Source organism: Notolabrus celidotus, chromosome 15 (genome assembly GCF_009762535.1).
Source record: "Notolabrus celidotus isolate fNotCel1 chromosome 15, fNotCel1.pri, whole genome shotgun sequence".
Lineage (NCBI taxonomy): Eukaryota > Metazoa > Chordata > Actinopteri > Labriformes > Labridae > Notolabrus > Notolabrus celidotus.
Window position 1 is genome coordinate 1,072,202 of NC_048286.1, and position 23,666 is coordinate 1,095,867.

Consider the following 23,666-nt stretch of genomic DNA (forward strand, 5'->3'; position numbering starts at 1 on the left):
GGAGGTATGGGGGTAACACAAAAGAATAGTAGTTCTCTCTTTAAGTTACAGGAGAGAGGTGTAAGAATCGTAAAGTGATCAAACTATTATTAACCAACCAATGAATTTAGAATTAAAGGCTCCTAAATGTATTATTTAGTTGAGCTTAAACTGCAGAGATAATATGAAAAGCACAATATAATGAAATTTGAATGTATTCAGGAGCTTTTTGGAATCAGAGAAGAAGGAATTAAAAATAATGAATTTAATAAACATGAGGTATAATGATTATTTTCAATGTTTATATCTTGTTTGTAAAATTACAAACAAACCTCTCAGCCTTTTCACAAAATAAAACATCCCTAACCCTTAAAGGATGTTAACAGAAAAAAATAGGAGAGACAAAGAGACAAAGAGACTAAAGGGGAAAAGAAAGAGAGAACCATCACAACACCATTGTACTTTATTTCATCTGCCCCTAGATAGCAGCACAGAGTCAAGAGACTCATGGCATTCGTGGAGTGAATTATTCCCCCTTCAATAACAACAGATGAGAGTGGAGCTAAGGAGATACAACTTATGTCTGTCATGTAAACCTCGGTGAAGGACAGGAAGACACTTTTTAAAAACAGGAAGAGGGGACACAGACGGGGACAGGACCAGCAACAGTGAAAGATTGTCTCTCTCTCTGAGCAGAACACACGTGTCAGAGACTTCATCATTTAGCACACAGACAAAATAGTTCACCACCATCGCCCCGTGGAGGATCCTCCACTGCAGGTCTCCATGTTTCCTGGTCAGTGGAGGCTTATAGAGAGACCTCCAGGCTGGTCCCGACCCCCCCAGGCTGAGATGCCTCCGCCATGGGGTGTCCGTCCGCCCACTCAGTTTTCCCTTGTTCAGTGCCTTGACCATAAGACGATAAAAACCCTTTCCCGAGGCGTCCTGCAGGGAGGCCTGAGGACAGGGAACCAGTAGAGGCCCTGCACAGTCCTGCAGGTCCACAGAAAGCTGCATGGAGGGGAACGGGTCCTGGGGATCTGCCAAGGCGTCACCGGAGGAGAAACCGTTGATCATCATGAGTTCCCGTCTGCTCAGCTTCCCCCTCCAGTGACCCAGGAGCTGCTCCGCTGCCCTCACGGACCTCCACCCGAGTCCAGCAGCGAGTCCGGCAGCATCCTGCAGCCGAGGCCCAGCCAGCTCTACGACCCGACCCAGAACGGTGACCCCCGCAGTCCTGCACCGGGACATCAAGGACGGACCCGCCCAGCCTGGGCAGTCCAGAACCGACCCCCAGAGGACTGGCTCCTGCAGCAGCCAGTGCAGGGAGTCACCCCGTCCTGGTCTCTCCCTCCTCAGCAGGTTCCAGACTCTAAAAACAGAGTGCAGCTGGAATACCAATTCTAACGACAGGAGTAAGAGTAATAATTTGGGTGGCAAAAAAAAAATTCAGTATATAGAATATGTTAGGACTTGCTCACGATGTATCAGACTTACATTGCTGGTGGTTGTCTTCAACTCAATGCTACTGGTTTCATTTGGTGTGCATGTTCGAATGCTTGGAACCATTCTCCTAATATCTGAAGTACTGCTACTGTTTGTAGTGTCAGTGATATTGATTGTGCTGTTAGACTCTGAACAATCTAGTTCGTACGAATTGTGTAATTTCATTCCTTCTGATGGAAAGCAAGAACAATCAGATGGCCAGATTATCACCTCCTGATGACAAACTTTATCATTGCTTCTCCAAGTTTTGAACCATGGAGCCAGATTACTGCTTTAGCCTATAATTTATTGAGATATGCAGTAGACAGCGTTTCCTTATTGCTTGAACTTTATTTTGAGCATTATTCAGCTGCATGTGAATATATGATCCAGGTATATATCCCATTTCTATTTATCTACCTACCTATCTATCTATCTATCTATCTATCTATGCTGACCGTTGCACTAATGGAGTGACACCTGCAAGCTAGTTCAAGCAGACAACTCGAGCTACACTGCTATACACGTCCCACTCTCATAACCATCATCCAATCACGCCCTCTGCCTCTCAATTTGGCGGTCTATTTAAACTGGGAAATCTCCCATCTCTCCCTGTGCCTGTCCACGCTTCTACTGCCCTGTATTCCTAGAATAAATAATAATAATTCATAGAATTTATATAGCGTTTTCTTAGTACTCAAAGACACTTTACATAAGATGAAAACTAAAAAATAAAACATATAAATAAAACAAAACAGGGACAGAGGTGGGGCGGGGGGGAGAGGTCATGTGTGGTATGATTTTTGGAACAGGTAGGTCTTGAGGTGGTTCTTAAATGAGAGGAGAGAGTCAGAGTTGCGGATGTGTGGAGGGAGAGAGTTCCAGAGAGTGGGGGCAGCGATGGCAGAGGATCTGTCCCCCAGGGTGTGGTGCTTGGACTTGGTGATAGGGGACAGGAGGTTTGCATCTGATGATCTGAGGCGGCGAGATGGGGAGTGGCGTTTGAGGAGGTCGGTCAGGTAAGAGGGGGCGAGGTTATTGAGGGCTTTGTAGGTGATGAGCAGGATCTTGAAGTGGATTCAGTGCTGAATGGGGAGCCAGTAGAGGTGCTGAAGGATAGGTGTGATGTGGGCTCTGGAGCGGGAGTGGGTGAGTAATCTGGCAGCTGAATTTTGGACATATTGAAGTTTTTTGAGGTCGGTGGAGGGGAGGCCGTAGAGAATGCTGTTGCAATAGTCCAGTCTGGAGGTTATGAAGGCGTGGATGAGAGTTTCTGCAGCAGAGGAGGAGAGAGAGGATCTGAGCCGAGCGATGTTGCTGCATATTCTTTAATCCCCACCACTATCTAGGGGTGTGCCAAAATATCGATACTATGATATATTGCGATATTTCGTCTTGCCATACGTTATCGATACACTGGCGCCAAATATCTATATTTAAACAATAAACATTCAGCCGTTCTAAACAGATTCTCTCACTAAAGCCTGCTACAATTTTGATTTACAGAGTCACTACTTCAAGCCTCCACATGATGGCGCTTAGCATGAATAAGAGTGGGTGCTGTGGTAGAGTACTCTTTGAAAGGAAATAAAAAGAAGAAGAAAAAGAAAATGGTGTAAGGCGGAGGATTAGCAAACAGCAGAGAAAACGAAAGTGAAAGTTAAAAAATCCACTCGCAGCAGTGAACTCTAAGTGAGCCAGTAACATGCTTTCTGCTAATTGTTGGCATGGAGACAAGTCGCTGTAGACACGAGCTGACCCGACCAAAACATATAGTGAAGGAATAACAAATAGGGGCCACAAATAGGCGGCCGGCGGGCCGGATGCGGCCGGGGGTGCCTATTGAGGGCCTCTGTTAGACCATATGTGCAGTAGTTACTTTGTTTTACTCGGCTGTCGTCCATGTGAAATTGATTGACAATGTTTTGTAATTCCTCTGAAATGGATTCAGTGCAGTCAAAAAATTCTGAATTTCTTTAGCGACACAGATATCATGATGTATCGTGGATGATATTTATTGCAATATATCGATTATCGCAGAATCGCTGTATCGTGATAGTATTGTATCATGAAGAACCTGGTGATACCCTGCCCTACTGCTACCCCATGTTTTGCTCATCACTCCTCAATGTCTGCATGTGAACTTATTTGCAGGGAGAGATGAGGCCGAAGCCTGGGCGCCAAACATGTAATATGTATTTCCTGCTACAATAAACAATTTAAACGTGAGTTGTCTGACTGAAGTAGGTTAGTTGTTATTTGAACTTCTGTCTCAGAATAAGTCACTTTGGAATGTCCCATAACCAGATTGAGCCCCATTAGAGCATGATGTGAAACATATTAAACATATATTGTCTGATTCTTACTTTTACAAATGACCATGTTTTAAGTAGGACAATGCAGCAATGAGGTATATAATCAGAGGTTTATGGACTTCACTGCCCTATGTTCCTAACAGTGGACACATCGACCCTTGTGACCTGTAACATTCTATGTATGTGTTTGTAATTTCCAACTGCATTGTAATGTGTTAATGTGGTGTACATCCTGTTTCTTTATATGTAAACATTTATAGTTTGTACTTCATGTCTAAACCATTAAACTTGACTTACTTCTATTTGAAAACTTCATTACAGTGTTGGTTTAATGTGTTGATTGACAAATAGGTCTTAGCTTAAATGTGTCACGATGGGTAAAAACAAAGGAGGGTATGAAGATTTACTGAACTAAAACACAAAAAGGTGAAACAAAAACTTACTTTAAATGCCCAAGAATGATAAAAGCCAAAAGGTCCAAATGAAGACACAAGGGAACCACAGGGTGCAGGAATACAGGTTAAAGCACAGCAGTCAAGAAAGACTCAATGATCCGACAACACAAGGGAGGAAACACACAAACTAAATGCACACTAGTTAACGAGCAACAGGTGTGAACACAGGGTCCAGATGAAACTAATTAGGTGCAATCAGAGTGGAGGGAAACACACAAGGGCAGGAAGTAAAACTAAATCAGACACACAGGAATCAAGAACAACAAAATAAAACAGGAAACACAAAAGACTACATGTAGAAACACCAGGGAAAATACACTCACAAGCAGCAAGGGACAGTAACAGAGCAAATGCACTTAAGTACTGAACTTAAGTACAGTTTTTGGGTATGTGTACTTTGAGAATTATTTCTTTGGAAAACTTATTATTATTATTTTTTTTTTTTTTCTTCTCTTTTTTTTTTCTCTTTCTCTTTTCCTCTTGTCTGCATATATATTTCTGGTTTGTGTCATGTTTGTCACAAACTGTCAAATATTCATGCAATTTATTCTTGCAGCAAAAGAAAAGAAAGAAAACCTTTTTCTTCTGTGCTTGTGACTGTGTGCATGCAACCATCACCATCCCTCTTAGAACTCTGGCCTATCTTTTATTGACAGCTAATATCAGAATCAGAATCAGAATCAGAATCAGCTTTATTCGCCAAGTATGCTTGAACACACAAGGAATTTGACTTTGGTAAACTGTGCTCTCTTTGTACAAGGCATAAGAATAGGAATAAGAATAAGAACTACAATAAAAAATAAAATGAAAATATAATAACAATAACCTTAGCTATAAATACAAAGAAACAACAAATAGCTTGACTAATATGTACAGGCTAAAATAATATGATAAAGTGCAGTGGTGAGTTGCAGAGGTAGTTTTACATTATAAAATAGAAGTTAAATAATACAAAAAATAGAAATATGGAATTCTGCTTGAGAATTGTTGCATTGTGTATCTACATGTATATTTACAGAGAGTATTTATCTGACAGGTATGACACTGTTATGGTTTAGTGTTCATCAGAGTGACGGCCTGGGGGAAGAAACTGTTCTTATGGCGGGTTGTTTTGGCGCACAGTGATCTGTAGCGCCTGCCGGAGGGGAGGAGTTTGAAGAATTTGTGTCCAGGGTGTGAGGGGTCAGCGGTAATGCTCCCTGCCCGTTTCCTGGCCCGGGACCGGTACAAGTCCTGGATGGGGGGCAGGTCGACACCGATGATTTTCTCTGCAGTCCTTATAGTCCGCTGCAGTCTGTGTTTGTCTAGTTTGGTTGCAGAGCCAAACCAGACAGTGATGGAGGTACACAGAACAGACTGGATGATGGAGGTGTAGAACATGATCAGCAGCTCCTGGGGCAGGTTGAACTTCCTGAGCTGACGCAGGAAGTACATCCTCTGCTGGGCCTTTTTTCTGATTGTGTCTATGTGGGAGGTCCACCTCAGGTCCCGGGAAATAGTGGATCCCAGGAACCTGAAAGAGTCCACAGTAGACACAGTGCTGTTCAGGATGGTGAGGGGGGGGAGTGGGGGGGGGCTTCTCCTGAAGTCCACTGTCATCTCTACCGTCTTGAGCGGGTTCAGCTCCAGATGGTTCTGACTACACCAGAGGGCCAGCTGTTCCACCTCCTGTCTGTAAGCAGACTCGTCTCCGTCCTGGATGAGACCGATGACGGTGGTGTCGTCTGCAAACTTCAGGAGTTTCACCGAGGGGTCTCCTGAGGTGCAGTCATTGGTGTAGAGGGAGAAGAGCAGTGGGGAGAGAACACATCCCTGTGGGGCGCCAGTGCTGATGGTCCGGGTGCTGGATTTGATGCTCCCCAGCCTCACCTGCTGTCTCCTGTCCGTCAGGAAGTTGGTGATCCACTGACAGATGGAGGCCGGCACTGTGAGCTGGGTGAGTTTCTGGTGCAGGATGTCTGGTATGATGGTATTGAACGCAGAGCTGAAGTCCACAAACAGGATCCTAGCGTAGGTCCTGGGGGAGTCCAGGTGATGCAGGATGTAGTTCAGACCCATATTGACTGCATCCTCCACCGACCTGTTTGCCCGATAGGCAAACTGCAGGGGGTCCAGCAGGGGGCCTGTGATGTCTTTCAGGTGGCTCAACACTAGTCTCTCGAAGGACTTCATGACCACAGACGTCAGGGCGACGGGCCTGTAGTCATTGAGTCCTGTGATGGTGGGTTTCTTTGGGACTGGGATGATGGTGGAGCTTTTGAAGCATGAGGGCACTTCACACAGCTCCAGCGATGTGTTGAAGATCTTTGTGAAGATGGGGGCCAGCTGCTCAGCACAGACTCTCAGGCAGGAGGGGGACACGCCGTCTGGTCCTGGAGCCTTCTTGGTCTTTTGTCTCTGGAAGAGCTGGATTACCTTATCTTCACAGATCGTCAGCGCAGGTGGGGGGTCAGAGGGGGGTGGGGAGGGGCTTGTGGGGGGGCCAGGTAAATCAGAGTGTTCGGGTGTGGGGTGTGAAAACCTGCAGTAGAAGCTGTTCAGGTCGTCAGCTAGTCTTTTGTTACCTTCAGGGTGGGGGGAGGGTCTCCTGTAGCTTGTAACTTCACGCAGGCCTCTCCAAACTTCTGAGGGGTCGTTGGCAGAGAAGCTCTGTTTTAACTTCTCAGTGTAGCTCCTCTTAGCTACCTTGATCCCCCTCGTCAGTTTGTTTCTGGCCTGCTTGAACAGGTCCCGGTCCCCACTCCTGTAGGCCTCTTCTTTGGCCTGACGCAGCTTCCTCAGTTGAGGTGTGAACCAGGGCTTATTGTTGTTGTATGTGCAGAAGGTCCTGGTCTGCACACACATGTCCTCACAGAAGTTGATGTATGAAGTCACAGTGTCAGTGAGTTCATTGAGGTTTCCTGATGCAGCTTCAAAAACACTCCAATCAGTGCAATCAAAGCAGGCTTGTAACTCCTGCTTTGACTCCTCCGTCCACTTCTTCACAGTCCTAACTACAGGCTTAGCCGTTTTTAACTTCTGCCTGTAAGTCGGGATGAGATGAATCAGACAGTGATCAGATAGTCCTAAAGCTGCACGGGGGACAGAGCGGTATGAGTCCTTTATTACTGTGTAGCAGTGGTCCAGAGTGTTAGACTCCCTGGTGGGACACTTAATATGCTGTCTGTATTTAGGTAGTTCGTGGGTTAAATTTGCTCTGTTAAAATCCCCGAGAATGATGAGCAGAGAGTCAGGATGTTTTTTCTCCACGTCTGTAATCTGGTCAGCCAGGTGCTGTAACGCCTCCGTTACGCAGGCCTGAGGTGGGATGTAGACGCCGACCAGAATAAAGGAGGAGAACTCCCGCGGCGAATAGAAGGGTTTGCAGTTTATGAAAAGAGTCTCCAGATTTGGACTGCATGACTTCTTCAACACTGTGGTATCTGTACACCAACCTTCGTTTATGTAGAAACAGATTCCGCCTCCTCTCGTCTTCCCAGAGAGTTCCTTTACGCGGTCCGCTCTGTGGAGCTGAAAGTCCGGTAAGTGCAGCGAGCTGTCTGGGATGTGTTCACTGAGCCAGGTTTCAGTGAAACACAGGGCGGCGGATCTGCAAAAGTCCGTGTTTCTTGAGTTGAGGAGCAGCAGTTCATCCATCTTGTTTGCCAGGGAGCGGACATTCGCCAGGTGAATGGACGGGAGCGCACTGCGTAACCCCCGCTGTCTCAGTCTGACGAGCACGCCTGCTCGCTTGCCCCGGCGCCGGCGTCTCCGGCAAAGACCATAGAGAGCTGCGGCTCCACCAGCAAGAATCTCTGTGTAACTTAAAGGTTCAATGAAAACCGGTGTAAAAAGTTCGGCAGAGGACTGTCCAATGTTAACAAGTTCTTCTCTGGTAAAAGAAACCAGAGAAGCGGAGCATAAAGATACAAAAAAAGAGAAAAACGCAACAAGTACGAGAGAGCGCAGTACCAGGGCGACCGTCCGTGGCGCCATCTTTTATCATGTTCTGTAAAAGAGGGCGTGCACACCTAGGTGGGCCAAAAAAAAAAATAAGAGAAAGTGAAAGAAAGATTACATAAGGATATACAAAGGGACAGGGAGAGAGAAGGAGAGAGAGACCTAACACACTTAGATGGAGAGGGACCATCTCACCATGATGCCAAAAAAAAAAAAACTCCGTGCAGTGACACTAATGATTAAGCAACCCTTAGTGTCCACAATCATTACTGAAGCTTGGGTCGCAGAGGGTTGCCGCCGTGCTGTGTTCTATTTGTGTAACAAGACCACCACTGGTGCAGATGAAACCACTTGGGTCAGATCAGCCGAGCGGTACGGCCCGGCACCCGGGCCGCGAGAGCAGTCAGACCGAAGGACCCAACCCGCCGCGGGAGACCCAGGCCAGGGGACGAGCCAAGGAACCAGACCGGAAGCAAGCAGGTACCGCCGGAGCACCCAGGGCGACCCCCAGGTCACCCAGTAGGAGGAAAGGGGGGCGAGGGGGGAGAGATCCCGCAGCCCCCCCAAGGGACACCCCCACAACACTGCCCCCACAGCCCCCCAAGACGGAGCCAAAGGAGCCACCAGGGCCGAGGGGGCCCGACACCAGGAGCAGACAGCCAGGCAGACGGGCAGGACCAGGACCAGAGCCCGCCAACCGGCGCACCGGAGCGGGGGGAGGGCGGAGGCGGCAGGGCCAATCCCCCCTGCCCCCCCCAGACGGCCCGACCACTCCCCCCAGCCACGCCCCCCACCCACGCCCTGCGACTGATGGACCAGGCCGCGGGGGCATGGAGGGACACCCCAATGGCTGCCGTAGTAACACCCCCCCAGCTGCACCCCACCCCACCCCCCCAAGAGGACCGCGAGGGAACCCCGGGAAACCCAGCCCAGAGGGCAGCCGCGGACCAGGCCCCCACAGGGGAGGGGGCAGCAGGGGGACGGAGGGTGACAGGGACACCAGTCACCCACCCAGCCCCGATGGACCCCCAACGAGTAGGGCCGAGCCAAACACTAAGGCCCCGCCAAACCTGAACTGTGTGTGTGTGATATGATTTGAATTTTGTTTTGTTTGTTTTTTTGTTGTATGTATGTTTGCTGTATGAGGTGGATTAAAATAGGGGGGGCAGGAAGGGAGGCGGGAGAGAGGGGGGAGAGCCGTAGTGCACTACTGCATCACAATCCGCCCCCCCCCCCCCCCCCCCCCCGTATAAAACCCGCCCACAAAATAAAACAGGAAACACAAAAGACTACATGTAGAAACACCAGGGAAAATACACTCACAAGCAGCAAGGGACAGTAACAGAGCAAATGCATTTAAGAACTGAACTTAAGTACAGTTTTTGGGTATCTGTACTTTGAGTATTATTTCTTTGGAAAACGTATTATTTTCACTCTACTACATTTGAAAGATGAAAATCGTACTTTGACTCCGCTGCATTTCTATCAATGCTCTTGTTACTCACTACTTTTTCTCTGAAGTGTGTAAGCCTTGGAAATTCAGAGTCCAGCTCTGCCCCGCTGCTGTATGGGGTTCCACAGGGATCAATTTTAGGCCCCCTGCTTTTCTCTTTGTATTTACTGCCCCTGGGTTCCATCCTGAGGAAGCATGGCATCTCCTTTCATTGTTATGCTGACGACAGTCAGATATATGTGCCGTTAAAAAAGAGTAATGCTTCCTCCCTCGCACCACTTCTGGATTGTCTTGAGGACATCAAAGCCTGGATGGCTTTAAACTTTTTAAATTTCTATGAAAAGAAAACAGAAGTGATGGTGTTTGGTCCCAGTGGCCCATGTGAACCTCCTGTTGACTTGGGCCCTTTGGCAGATTATTTGAGGCCAACAGTCTCAAACTTGGGTTTTAAGATGGACAGTGATTTTAAATTGGATCATCAAATTAGCTCTGTAGTGAAGTCCAGCTTTTTTCAGCTTAGGCAGCTGGCAAAGGTGAAGCCTTTTCTGCACAGCAGCACTTTGAGACAGTAATGCATGCTTTTATTACTTCTCGGCTGGATTACTGTAACGCACTTTATATTGGAGTCAGTCAGTCCTCCCTCACACGTCTCCAGTTGGTGCAAAATGCAGCTGCTCGCCTCTTAACTGGAGTACGTAAGACGGGGGCACATTACTCCAATTCTGGCCTCCCTCCACTGGCTACCTGTGCACTTCAGAGTCCATTTTAAGAGTTTTTTATTTGTTCTTAAATCTTTAAATGGTCTGGCCCTGCCTTACCTCTCTGAGCTCCTTCACCCCTACGCTCCTGCTCGGTGCCTCAGGTCAGCTGATCTGTTGCTCCTGGAGGTACCGAGGTCAAAACAGAAGCTCAGAGGGGATAGAGCTTTTTCTGTTGCTGCTCCTAAATTATGGAATGAGCTTCCCCTCCACATTAGACAAGCCTCCTCACTGTCCATTTTTAAAACTCATCACCCATTTTTGTGTGTGAATTGTTTTTATTGTTTTGTTATCCTGTGTTTGAATTGTTTGAATTGTTTTATTATCCTGTGTTTGAATTGTTTGAATTGTTTTATTATCCTGTGTTTGAATTGTTTGAATTGTTTTATTATCCTGTGTTTGAATTGTTTTTATGCCTGCGTTGTCTATTTATGTACAGCACTTTGTTCCGGCTGTGGTCGTTTTAAAGTGCTTTATAAATAAAGTTGAGTTGAGTTGAGAGTTGAGTTGAAGTCAGCTGATGGATTTTTTTCTTCTTATCTGAAATCTGATCTCAATGACATAAACTGTTCGTATAGTTTGGTGCAGAAGTACCTGTACATTACACGTCTCTATGGTTGAACATGGTCTCTACGGTTCATTTAGTGTGATGGTAATGATGGCTATGTCCGACAACCATGAGGATTCTCCACTTGAGCACCATATGTCATATTCTATCCCACATTTGAGGTTTTTGAAATGAATATTAATTGTATTGTTTTAATGTACACTTTGTTTACTGAAAATGTGCCAGTGAACCTGAGAAGGTATGTCTTGGTACATAGCTAACAAACTTATTTTATTCCAGATGAACATTTTAAACCAAATTGTGCTTGCAGTTACTTAGTTGCTGTTTTATTCCTCAGTATGCTTTTTACAGATTTGAAATATTTTTTTCTGAATCAACATAAACTAGCAGAGTATACTCCCATGTATTTCTGACTGCACTCTTGCTTTGTGAAAATGTGTTTTGAATTTTTTTTTTTAAGTACTTTGAATACTTAAGTATTTTTAAAAACAAGTACTTTAGAACTTTAGCTCAAGTAATAATTTGACTGAGCATCTTTTCCTTGTATTAGAGTAATGTTTGACCAGGAGGATTTATACTTTGACTTAAGTAAAGAACTTTGTCCACCACTGAACACAAGACATGATCACTAATCAGAATCAGAATCAGAATCAGAATCAGCTTTATTCGCCAAGTATGCTTGAACACACAAGGAATTTGACTTTAGTAAACTGTGCTCTCTTTGTACAAGGCATAAGAATAAGAATAAGAATAAGAACTACAATAAAAAATAAAATAAAAATATAATAACAATAACCTTAGTTATAAATACAAAGAAACAACAAATAGGCTTGACTAATATGTACAGGCTAAAATAATATGATAAAGTGCAGTGGTGAGTTGTAGAGGTAGTTTTACATTATAAAATAGTAGTTAAATAATACAATAAATAGAAATATGGAATTCTGCTTGAGAATTGTTGCATTGTGTATCTACATGTATATTTACAGAGTATTTATCTGACAGGTATGACACTGTTATGGTTTAGTGTTTAGTGTTCTAATGAACAACACCAGGAAGAAAATTCAACACAAGAAATGACAACTGAATAACAACACTAGGAAGAGTTAAACAAGATTTACTTATATGAGAAAATGGAGAAAACAAGTCATGAAACACAAGGTAAAAAGTACAAATTATGAAGCAGAGTCTTTCTGAGAACCTCACTGACTATTTACTGTCCTTAAAATGGATCAGGAAATAAAGTGGGAGGAGGCCAGAAATGTTTTTGACATTTCTAAGTAAGGTAGGGCTTCTGCATTGACATCATTGATAAACAGGCTCATCAAGACTGCAGCCAAACATAAAGACGACACACCGGCTGTCCTCTCAGTCTAACTGATCGACGCTCCACAGTTACTACACTTCACAACATGGATGGTAAGTTGAAGCCTTTCAGTATTATCATTTCACCAGTGCAAAAGTGTTGAACTTAGATTGCTGCCAAATATGTTGTTTAATATTAATAAGTGATATTATGAGAAAATGTAATGTCAACTTCTATTTTTACGCTGATGACATGCAACCTTATCTCCTCATGAGAGCTGGTGACCAGTCAAATATCACAATTCTTCACAAGTGTCTTGCAAAAAATAAATCATAGATGACAAACAACTTCAAAAGTTAACAAGAGGGGGTTCTGGGTGTCCTCCCCCAGAAAAAAATTCAGCTAACCCTTAATTCTCTGCCTTTTGATGAATATTTATGAGACTATTTGTACTGGAAATTGAATTATGAAAAATGAAAATATTTATTCATTTCTATATTATTGATTATGTTCAATTCTTCACAAGTGTCTTGCAGAAATCAAATCATAGATGACAAACAACTTCCTCCAACTCAATGAAACAAATCTGAAACTATCTTAACTGGTTCAGTGGTAAAAAGAACCCAGATCATGAAAAACCTAGATGAGTTATCAGATCATGTGAAACTCTCAGTGAAAAATCTTGGTTATTTTTGATCAGGACTTGTATTTTGAGCTACAAGTGAGAAAAGTTGTCCAGTGCTGTTTTTATCAGCTCAGAAATACAGCAAAGGTAAAGTCCTTAATTTAATTTAAAAATGTAGAAACTCATTTGGGGTTTTATTTCCTCCCACCTTAAGACTCTAATTGACTATACACCTGACTTAATTAGTACAAAATACTAGAATTACAAAATAATTCCCACATCAGTCCAATTTTCACATTCCTACATTGGCTGCCTGTTGATTGATTTTAATATACTCATAATCAATCAATCAATCTTTATTTGTATAGCGCCAAATCACAACAAACGTTATCTCAAGACTCTTTTACAAACAGAGCAGGTCTAGACCACTCTATGTCAAATTATGAACAGAGACCCAACACCAAGACAGGATCAGACTCAGTCTGACCCCACCTTAATCCACCATGAGCATTGCACCTCGCAGTATTTAGCTAGTTACAGCGGAGAGGACAAACTTCCTTTAACAGGCAGAAACCTCGAGCAGAACCAGACTCATGTTAGACAGACATCTGCCTAGACCAAGTTGGGTCTGGAAAGAGGGATAGAGGGGAGTAAGAGAGAGAAGTGATAGTGATGAGACGAGTCGTAGAAGCTGTTGCTGCTGGAGTCCAGCACGTCCGTATCAGCTGGAGTCTGGAACGTCCACAGCAGGAGGACGTCTACGGCAGCTCAGAGGAATCTACGAGACAAGGGAGCTCAGGGACTCCAGAAAGGTCTATGGTTAGTAACTTTAATGGGACAGGCAGAGTTAAAGTAAGTGATGAAGGGGTTGGGGGGAAGGGGGTGAGCTAGGATCCCAGTGTGTCAGTGTGCCAGTTCCCCCGGCAGTCTAGGCCTATAGCAGCATGACAAAAGCTGGTCCAAGCCTGATCCAGCTCTAACTATAAGCTTTATCAAAAAGGAAAGTTTGAAGCCTACTCTTAAAAGTAGAGAGGGTGTCTGGCTCCCGGACCCTGACTGGTAGATGATTCCAAAGGAGAGGGGCCTGGTAACGAAAGGTTCTACCTCCCATACTACTTTTAGAGATTTTAGGTACAACTAGCAAGCCTGCATGTTGGGAGCGTAGAGTTCTAGAGGGGTTATAGGGCACTATGAGCTCTTTAAGATGCGATCATGTTGAGGCACAACATTGGCTCCCCCCTACATATATTTCTGAGCTTTTATCCCCCTATGAACCAGGACGCAGTCTGAGATCCTCTGGCAGTGCTCTGCTCGCTGTTGCGAGGTCTAGACAGAAACCAGTGGTGTACTCAGGCTGTTTGAGGGTCAGAGGCGAAAAACCCAAAAAAAGGCACCTTCTTTCTGACACCTGGCACAAAGAGTTAGGCTGAATTTAAATGTCTTGAGGCAACGTTAACAGCAGGGGGGTTCTGGGTGTCCTCCCCCAAAAAAATTTGAGCAGCTAACACTTAATTCCCTGCATTTTGGTGAATATTCATAAGACTATTTGTGCTGGGAATTGAATTATGAAAAAGGAAAAAACAAAAATATTTATTCATTTCTATATTATTGATTATATTCAATAATTAACATAACATAACATAACATAACATAACATAACATAATTAACTACATGGGTATCCAGAGGACACTTTTTCATGTGTTGTCCTCTGAAAGGGCAGCAGAGAAGGCAATTATCAATGTTTTATCTGCTACTGTGGAATCCAAGAGGGCACTTTAGACCCCCCCAACTTTATTTTGCCACTCAAGACACACCTTTATTATAAAGCTTTTTATTTGTGAATTTATTCAAAATTTGAAGACTTTGTCTTCTCTCTCTTCTGTAATTATGTTTTACCATTTTTGTGAAGCACTTTGTAACTTGTGTTAAAAGTGCTATACAGATAAAAGTATTATTATCATAATTATATTTCATAATTATGCCTATCAAACTTTGATAAGAACTAATAGGCTCAAGTCATGACATGAGCTCATTTGTGTCTTCACATACATGACAACAACCAAAAGAGAAATGCACAGTATAACAACAGCATGTTATATCCTTTCAGAATCAAGGAGAATTGTCATCCTGGGAAAAACTGGAGCAGGGAAAAGCAGCCTGGCTAACACCTTACTTGGAGAGGATTTGTTCAAGGTCAACCATACTGCAATATCTGAAACAAGTGAATGTCAAGCAGAAACCGAATCTGTCAAGGCAAGAAAATTAACTTTGATCGACACACCAGGTTTCTTTGACACCAACACACCTGAAGAACAACTGAAGCCTGAGATACTGAGGTGTATCACAGAGTGCGCTCCTGGGCCTCATGCTTTTCTCATTTTGTTGAAAGTGGAGAAATTCGGTGAACACGAGCAGGCTGTCATCGATAAGATTATAGGATACTTGTCTGAAGAAGCCTTCAGATATGCAACAGTTGTCTTCACTCATGGTGATCAGCTCCAAGAGAAACAGACAATTGAAGATTTCATCCATGAGCATGAGATTCTGAGAGATCTGGTGCAGAAGTGCGGCGGCCGCTGTGTTGTCATCGATAACAAGTACTGGAACAAAAAGGATAAATACAGGAGCAACGAGGTCCAGGTAGAGAAGCTGCTCAAGATGATAGACAAGATGATCAAGGACAACAAAAGTGGCTGCTACACTAATGAGACGCTACAAGCAGTGGAGAAAAAGATACAACAAGAGATGAAAATCATTAAGCAGTCATCAGGAAGCATGTCAGAACAAGAGATCAGGACAAAGGCTAAAGACAGTGTTTGGAAAAAGCTTCTTACTATACTTGCAGGTGCAACAGTAGGTGCATTGATAGCAGCTTTCCTTGGTGCGGCTACGATGATGGGAATTGCCTTCAGAAAAAAAAGTCCAGAACTACTATCAGTCCAAACTTTGGTGGCATCAGTTGCAGTGGGAGCAGTGATAGGAGGGGGTGCAGGATTTGCTGCCGCTTTTGGAGCAGAGTCAGTTAAGGAAGCAGCAATGGAAGCAGCCAATGCTACCAAAGCTGTCTATGATGAGGTAAATGATGTTACAGGGGGACTGTCACAGCTTCAAATTAAAAAAAGGAAATGAATAACGAGCCAAGGTCCTGGAACCTTTTTTCAAAGGTGGTGATCAAATTTAAATGCCTGAGTCATATTTCACAAGTTTGCTAACAAGAGTTGGTTTGAAGGGTTTTGGAAAATATATTAAAATTGTTTGTGAATGCTGTTGATTGTATTTCTTTCTCCTGCTAAACGTTGTTAGCGTTGATCAATGTAACATCTGAGGTGTTTCGGGCTTCCAGTCTTAATGCTGGGGTTTCACATAATGTGACATTAACCTGTTCTGCATGTAATTCATTTAAATCTGTTGACATTAAAACAACAGACCAACACAAGGGACTTTTAAAAGTGAACAATTAAATGTAATCGTGTTTTTCTATCTGCTTTGTTGGTTTAATAAAGATCTTGTATTGACAAAGTATTTGACATCGCCTTGTTTTTGTCTTGTGTCATTGAGATGATCATGTTTTTTCATATTTAATAAGTTATAGCTTGTTGCCTGAACCTCAAACTTCACTCCCTACTCAACAAAGTGTTTTCTTTTGAAAAGGCTAACCAGGAAATGTCAGTTGGAAATATTTGTAAATCAAAAGAAAAATAATTATCAAATTGAAAACTTTAACCTGAGGATAAAATGATAAAAATAACAATTTGAGAATAATAATAAAAATAATAATACTTACCATAATAATAGTATTAACAATAACAATGATAGTAATAATACAAATAACAATAACAGTATTTATAATATTAATGATAATAATAAAGATTATAATTATTATAATAATAATAAAGATAATAATAGTATAAACAATAAGAATAGTAACAAAATAATAATAACAATTATAATAAATCATAATAATAGTATTAACAATAATAATGATAATAATAAAAATAGTATTAACAATAATAATAATAATAATATTAATAATAATAATGATGATAATAATAATAATAATAGTATTAAGAATAATAATAATGATGATAAACCTTATTTACATAACACTTTAAACCCGTTTACAAAGTGCTTTAAACATTGAAAAATGAGAAAATAGATGATTAAAAGAGAGATGTGAGGAATAAAAACACTTAAGTTTAAAAAAATCTAAACAAAACAGTTGGTAATTAACAAAATAAGATCCACAAATGGCTTCAGTTATGAAAATACCATGGCACTGTGTAAAACAGTGAGAAAAAAAACAAGGTGCTTTGAGAGTCGCTTGAATCCCACATTTCATTGGAAATAGGGCAGTCACAACATATCATGTGGTCCATCTTTATGCCTCTAGTTCAGTCATCTGATCATTCTCATCTGGCTTCATGTAAGAAAACAATAACATTTCAACTGTATAATAATAGAGCTGTGGAGCTTTCTGACATGCAACAGAACTGGTTACAGGTACACATGCACAAATAAAAATAGAAGTGCATTGTATGATGTTACTTGATTATTCTGCTGCCAAGAAACAAGTCAAACAGGTAAAAAAGAAAACAAGAGAGAAAAGAAAGAAGAGCAAGACGCAGGTAAATAAATGCCGCCCGAACATCCCTCTGAGTTGAGTGTTTTTGGAACTCTGCATTCATTTCTTCTCTCCACAGCATGGACGGTGAGTTATGACTATTTCTTTTCAGTGATTCTACACACACAAAACACACTTTATATACACATGTATGTTTTGGGCACATTTTTATATTTCTAAAGGAAATGTACTGCCAATAAGACTGAGTTTTGTTTACCACTGTTTAAAGCATTGATATCATTTAAAATAAGAATACAACCTTTAAAGTTTCCCTTTTTCATTCACTGCAATGATTAAAAATAGTCACTGTGAAGAACAGGTTTAGTCAGGAAAGTACCTGGCAGAGGCACTGCTGACGTGTAACTAATGAGTGTCAAAGAAAAGGCCTTTACCACAGAATCAATGCCAGCAGGAAGTCAAAGAGTGTGTTTACATGTGGCTTGAGTTTCCCAGCTATGAGCTTTGTCATATTAAGGATATGGCATTTACCAAATCCTCTATTCTTACTAACCATGATAAGTCCCCTCCAATCTCATTATACCGTGGAACCAGGCAGGGCTGCTGCCTTTCCCCAATGCTTTTCGCCCTTACGCTAGAACCTCTCGCCATCTCGATCAGAAACAGTCCACAAATTAGTGGCATAGTGTGTGGTTCGTCTGACTCTGTCATAGGACTGTATGCAGATGACATCGTACTGACCCTGTCGGATGCAAGAACATCCCTCTCTCCCCTCCTTCACCTGATTGACAGTTTCGGCAAGCTCTTAGGATTCACCATAAACTGGGAGAAGAGTCTCTTCATGCCCCTACCTGATGGCCTTGACTCTGTCTTCCTTAGCAACCTACTATTTAAAATTTCCAAAGATAATTTTGTCTATCTTGGAATCAACATTCCTAGAAACCCTAAATGCCTTTTTAGACTTAAGTACATGGCCCTTATAGACAAACTGAACGTTATGACGGGAAAGTGGGAGCTCCCCACTCTCTCCCTCATCGGGCGTATAAATATAATTAAGATGGTTGTGCTTCCCAAATTTATTTACAGTGGGGCAAAAAAGTATTTAGTCAGCCACTGATTTTGCAAGTTCTCCCACTTAGAAAGATGAGAGAGGTCTGTCATTTTCATCAGAGGTACACTTCAACTATGAGAGACAACATGAGAAAAAAAAATCCAGGAAATCACATTGTAGAATTTTTAAAGAATTTATTTGCAAATTATGGTGGAAAATAAGTATTTGGTCAATAACAAACAAGCAAGATTTTTGTCTCTCACAGACCTGTAACTTCTTCTTTATGAAGCTCTTCTGTCCTCCACTCGGCCCCACGCAAGATCTCATCCCGTGGGGTCAAAATAATCATGAGAACGGTGAGCAACAATCCCAGAACTACACGGAGGGACCTGATGAATGACCTGCAGAGAGCTGGGACCAAAGTAACAAAGGCTACCATCAGTAACACACTACGCCGAGAGGGACTCAAATCCTGCAGCGCCAGGCGTGTCCCCCTGCTTAAGCCAGTACATGTCCAGGCCTGTCTGAAGTTTGCCAGAGAGCATATGGATGATCCAGAAGAGGATTGGGAGAATATCATGTGGTCAGATGAAACCAAAATAGAACTTTTTGGTAAAAACTCAACTCATCGTGTTTGGAGGAAGAGGAATGCTGAGTTGCATCCCAAGAACACCATACCTACTGTGAAGCATGGGGGTGGAAACCTCATGCTTTGGGGCTGTTTTTCTGCAAAGGGGACAGGACGACTGATCCGTGTTAAGGGAAGAATGAACGGGGCCATGTATCGTGAGATTTTAAGCCAAAACCTCCTTCCATCAGTGAGAGCATTGAAGATGGAACGTGGCTGGGTCTTCCAGCGTGACAATGATCCCAAACACACCGCTCGGGCAACGAAGGAGTGGCTCCGTAAAAAGCATTTCAAGGTCCTGGAGCGGCCTAGCCAGTCTCCAGACCTCAACCCCATAGAAAATTTGTGGAGGGAGTTGAAAGTCCGTGTTGCCCAGCAACAGCCCCAAAACATCACTGCTCTAGAGGAGATCTGCATGGAGGAATGGGCCAAAATACCAGCTACAGTGTGTGCAAACCTGGTGAAGACTTACAGGAAACGTTTGACCTCTGTCATTGACAACAAAGGTTATGTTACAAAGTATTGAGTTGAACTTTTGTTATTGACCAAATACTTATCTTCCACCATAATTTACAAATAAATTCTTTAAAAATCCTACAATGTGATTTCCTGGATTTTTTTTTCTCATTTTGTCTCTCATAGTTGAAGTGTACCTCTGATGAAAATTACAGACCTCTCTCATCTTTCTAAGTGGGAGAACTTGCAAAATCAGTGGCTGACTAAATACTTTTTTGCCCCACTGTATATGTTTCAAAATTTCCCAATTTTCCTTAGGTCTTCATTCTTTAAAGCAATTGACTCCATTATAATACCCTTCATCTGGGCCAATAAACCCCCTCGGATATCCAAAGCTCATTTGCAAAAGGCCACTGATGAGGGGGGACTGGGACTTCCGTTTTTCCGTCACTACCACTCGGCCTGCAACGCTAGAGCGTGGATCTTTTGGAGTGATGTCCCAGCTAGAATGGGACAGGCCACCTTGTCTTCTCCCAGCTGGCTATTGATTGAATCTTTTAAAGCTATATCCCTAACAGATGCATCACTACCTGCACTTTTATTCTCAAACATTGATCTGCTCCAAAAAAAGGTCAAAGCAGATTTTATCCTCTGCAACTCACTCAAGATCCTTAAACAAATAAAAGGTGTGCTGGGCCTTCCCAAAATGTCAATCTTTTTTTTTTTTTTTTTTTTTTATAACTTTATTTTTCAAGTGTATTACACCAATGTGACATACAGCAAGGTAATCTCCTTGTACACAACAGTTACCAAGTAGACCACCTAAACAGAACTAAACAAAAGGAACAACAAAAGGAAAAAGACAGATTAATCAAGCATACAGATAGACAGATTTAAGGTTCTGTACTGACAATTACACACACAAAAGATCCATACACTTTTTTATCATACTCCACCCTTTCTATTGTTCATCCCCACATGCAGTACCTCACCTGGGGTGCATAGCATGAGATAAGTTAATGGGGAAAGAACAAAAAATAATAATCACAAGGCGACAAACAAAAAACAAACAGACACATAGGTACAAAACCAATTTCCCCACAGAAGTATTTATATATGTAGTACAGTTGGCAGTGAAGAATGAATTCATCGCTATCCCAAATTAAGGATGTCAATCTATGCTCCTATCTGCAAAAATCCCTCTTTTAAACCAGGCCTAATGGACACTGGTCTGAAAAAGGCTTATCCACTCTTAAAGACTTGTACATAGATGGCAGATTTGCAACTTATGCCCAACTGCAGTCTAAGTTCAGTTTGCCACCTGAACATTTTTTTCGCTACCTTCAGATTCGAAATCTTATCAGATGTTCCCTTCCAAATCTCGATACAATACCTAAACAGCACATCTTCTATGACCTCATGAGAAAACCTCCAACATCAAAACAGCTGATCACAAAATGAGTCAACCTTTTCTCTATGGCAACCCCTTCTCTTCACATTAAGGAAGCTTGGATTAAGAACACCGGCCTTGATATATCAGACCATCTATGGACAAAAGGACTAAGTGGGATAAAAACATGCTCAATCAATGCTAGGCTCCAACTAATTCAGTTTAAAGTTGAATCGCTTTTAACCTTTTCAATGGTGTCTTGGTATGGGTCAACGAGTCTAAAAAACAAAAATAGACTGCAGGCCATAGTCAAGATATATGCAGCAGGGTTGCGGGCACACCCCTGCCTGACATGTCAAGCCTCCACCGAGCCAGGACCCTCAGCAAGGCCTGGTCCATCGTGGCTGACCCATACCACCCTCTTTTTCTTGAATTTCGCCGGCTTCCCTCAGGCCGAAGATTCGCGATGCCGAATAGCAGGACGAATAGGAAGAGGAACTCTTTTGTACCGACAGCAGCTAGTCTGCTTAACAATGCCGCATAACTGTTGTTTCCAGTTGTTACTGTTGTTGTTGTTACCGTTTTGAATGTTTTGATGTTGGTGTTGTACTGTTTTGTTTGTTTTTGTCACCGCTGACTGAAAGACAAATTGCCCCCCGGGGATAATAAAGAAACCTTGAACCTTGAACCTTGAGTTGTCTATCGCTTGCACTACTCTAAGGACAAATTACATAGATTCTACCCCACTGTCTCGGCTACATGTGACAGATGCAAATCAGATGTGGGGACTCTGGCTCATCTTTTTTGGTCCTGCCCAGCACTCAAGAATTTTTGGGAAAGGATCTTCAAGCTATACAGCAGCATAATACAACAAATCACTTCCTCCCGACTGCCTCACCGTCATTCTAGGCTGCTCCGATTACTCTCACTCTTCCATCTGCCCTGCAACAGGCCTTAAAGCTGGGGTTGGTAATCAGATTTAGATACACTTTTTGTCATACTGGTTAAAATGATCTTTATGTCCTGATGTCAATCAATACATAATGTGTTCCTAAAAAAGAGTGAAAAGAAACTGCTATCTACAGCCGGAGTAAACCTGGGAAAACACCAACCAATCACCGTTAATTTTAAACCAATCAAATCCCGTCCAGCCGTTCTGCCCTCCTCCTGCGCGTACATTTCCCCGGCGTGCACTCCTCCGAGTCCCCGTCTCCTGCCTCTGCTTCCCCTGACTCTACTTACTGCCCCTCTCGCTTGACCTCGGGCCTGTCCCCTCTGACCTGATGAGGTGCTTTGCTCAGGACTGTAGTCCGGATCAGTCTAAAAAGCTCTCACCAACAAGCAGAATAATTAATGACGTTCAGTAAGTCCTACAGAAAATATATATGGCGTCCGTCCGGACGCTGTAGGGATGACGAGCCGATTGGTGAACACGTTGAGTTTTAATAACCGGTCAATGTCGGCCGTGATCACGACAACCATCAAAACAACAATCAATGTTTGAATGAATGAAGAACTTCTCCTCTTGTCTCTCCTCTCTCCCACTCACACACTCTACACCTTCACTGACTGTCAACACTGTAGGAATTAAGAGCATCTACACTGAACACGTTTAACAAACAGTAGAGCTGTTACAGTATTATATATGTGTTATAACTTTTCTCCTGATATCGTGTCACCAGTACAACTGGATAATGCTAGCATGATAGTTGTGAGTACTAACAGCAGCCATGTTTGTTTGTGTTTTTAACTTTCACTATGAGAATGTTTTGGTGAGGACCGGTTTTGAATCAGTCACGATCATATGGTCGAGAATCAGCGGTGCTCGTGCATGTGAGCGGGGGGGGGCGTCGTTTTGGAGGAGCTCTGAGGGAGGAGGGGAGGGGTTAGACAGAGTCATGAGGAAAAGCTACATTCAAATTCATGCTGGTTTTCCGAGACTACCAACCCTAGCTTTAAAGCTTGGTTTGGTTACAGCTAAGAGAGCAATCCTGCAGCAGTGGAAGTGAGCTACTCCTCTCTCCTTTAACTGTTGGTTGAGTGAAATGGTTTCCTGTCTGTACCTGGAGAGTTCGATACACTCTTTCAAACTCACACACTAAGTTTGTGGAAATTTGGGGTCCCTTTATTGAATATTTCAAAATTAAAAAAAAACTGCTACCTGATTAATTTAGGCATTATTCGGACTGCACTGGTGGTGGGTTGTTACGCCTTAGACTGAACATATGGACCCTGCGCCTGGATCTTTAATTTACCCTTGGACTTTTAGACAGTGGAATGTCATCCATTATTTACTTTCTTCATTTTGGTCTGACACTGATTTAATATCTCACCTTACTGTTAAAGGGGACATATCCCGCTTTTTTCATCAATATATATTGGTCTAAGAGGTCCCCAAAACATGTCTTTAAAGTTTATGCTCAAAAAAACACTTTGAAATCAGATTTTGGTCTGCCTGAAAAACCCTCTTCTTCAGTCCTCCTCAGAACACTCTGTTTTCTCTCTGACCACGCCCCCTCCGGAAGTGGATGTGCCTCGGCTCTCCAGCACGTTGATCTAATGTTTACATGTTGGCTGAATATACACGGCTGCTCAGAGATCACGTTACTTCAACCCTCTGAATCTGATCCTGACGGAGAGGCGCCTGCAGCAGGACCTTTCTGAACCATTGGTCACAG

General features: G+C 42.8%; 1 protein-coding gene across 1 annotated transcript; it reads left to right on the forward strand.

Moving 5' to 3' along the window:
• The first annotated feature begins 12,363 nt into the window (after positions 1-12,363).
• Positions 12,364-21,465, forward strand: LOC117826598 (GTPase IMAP family member 7-like). The gene is made up of 3 exons (XM_034702770.1): positions 12,364-12,371; positions 14,992-15,661; positions 21,441-21,465. The coding sequence occupies exons 1-3, from the start codon at positions 12,365-12,367 to the stop codon at positions 21,463-21,465; spliced, it is 702 nt and encodes a 233-aa protein (XP_034558661.1). The 5' UTR covers position 12,364.
• The last annotated feature ends 2,201 nt before the right edge of the window (positions 21,466-23,666 follow it).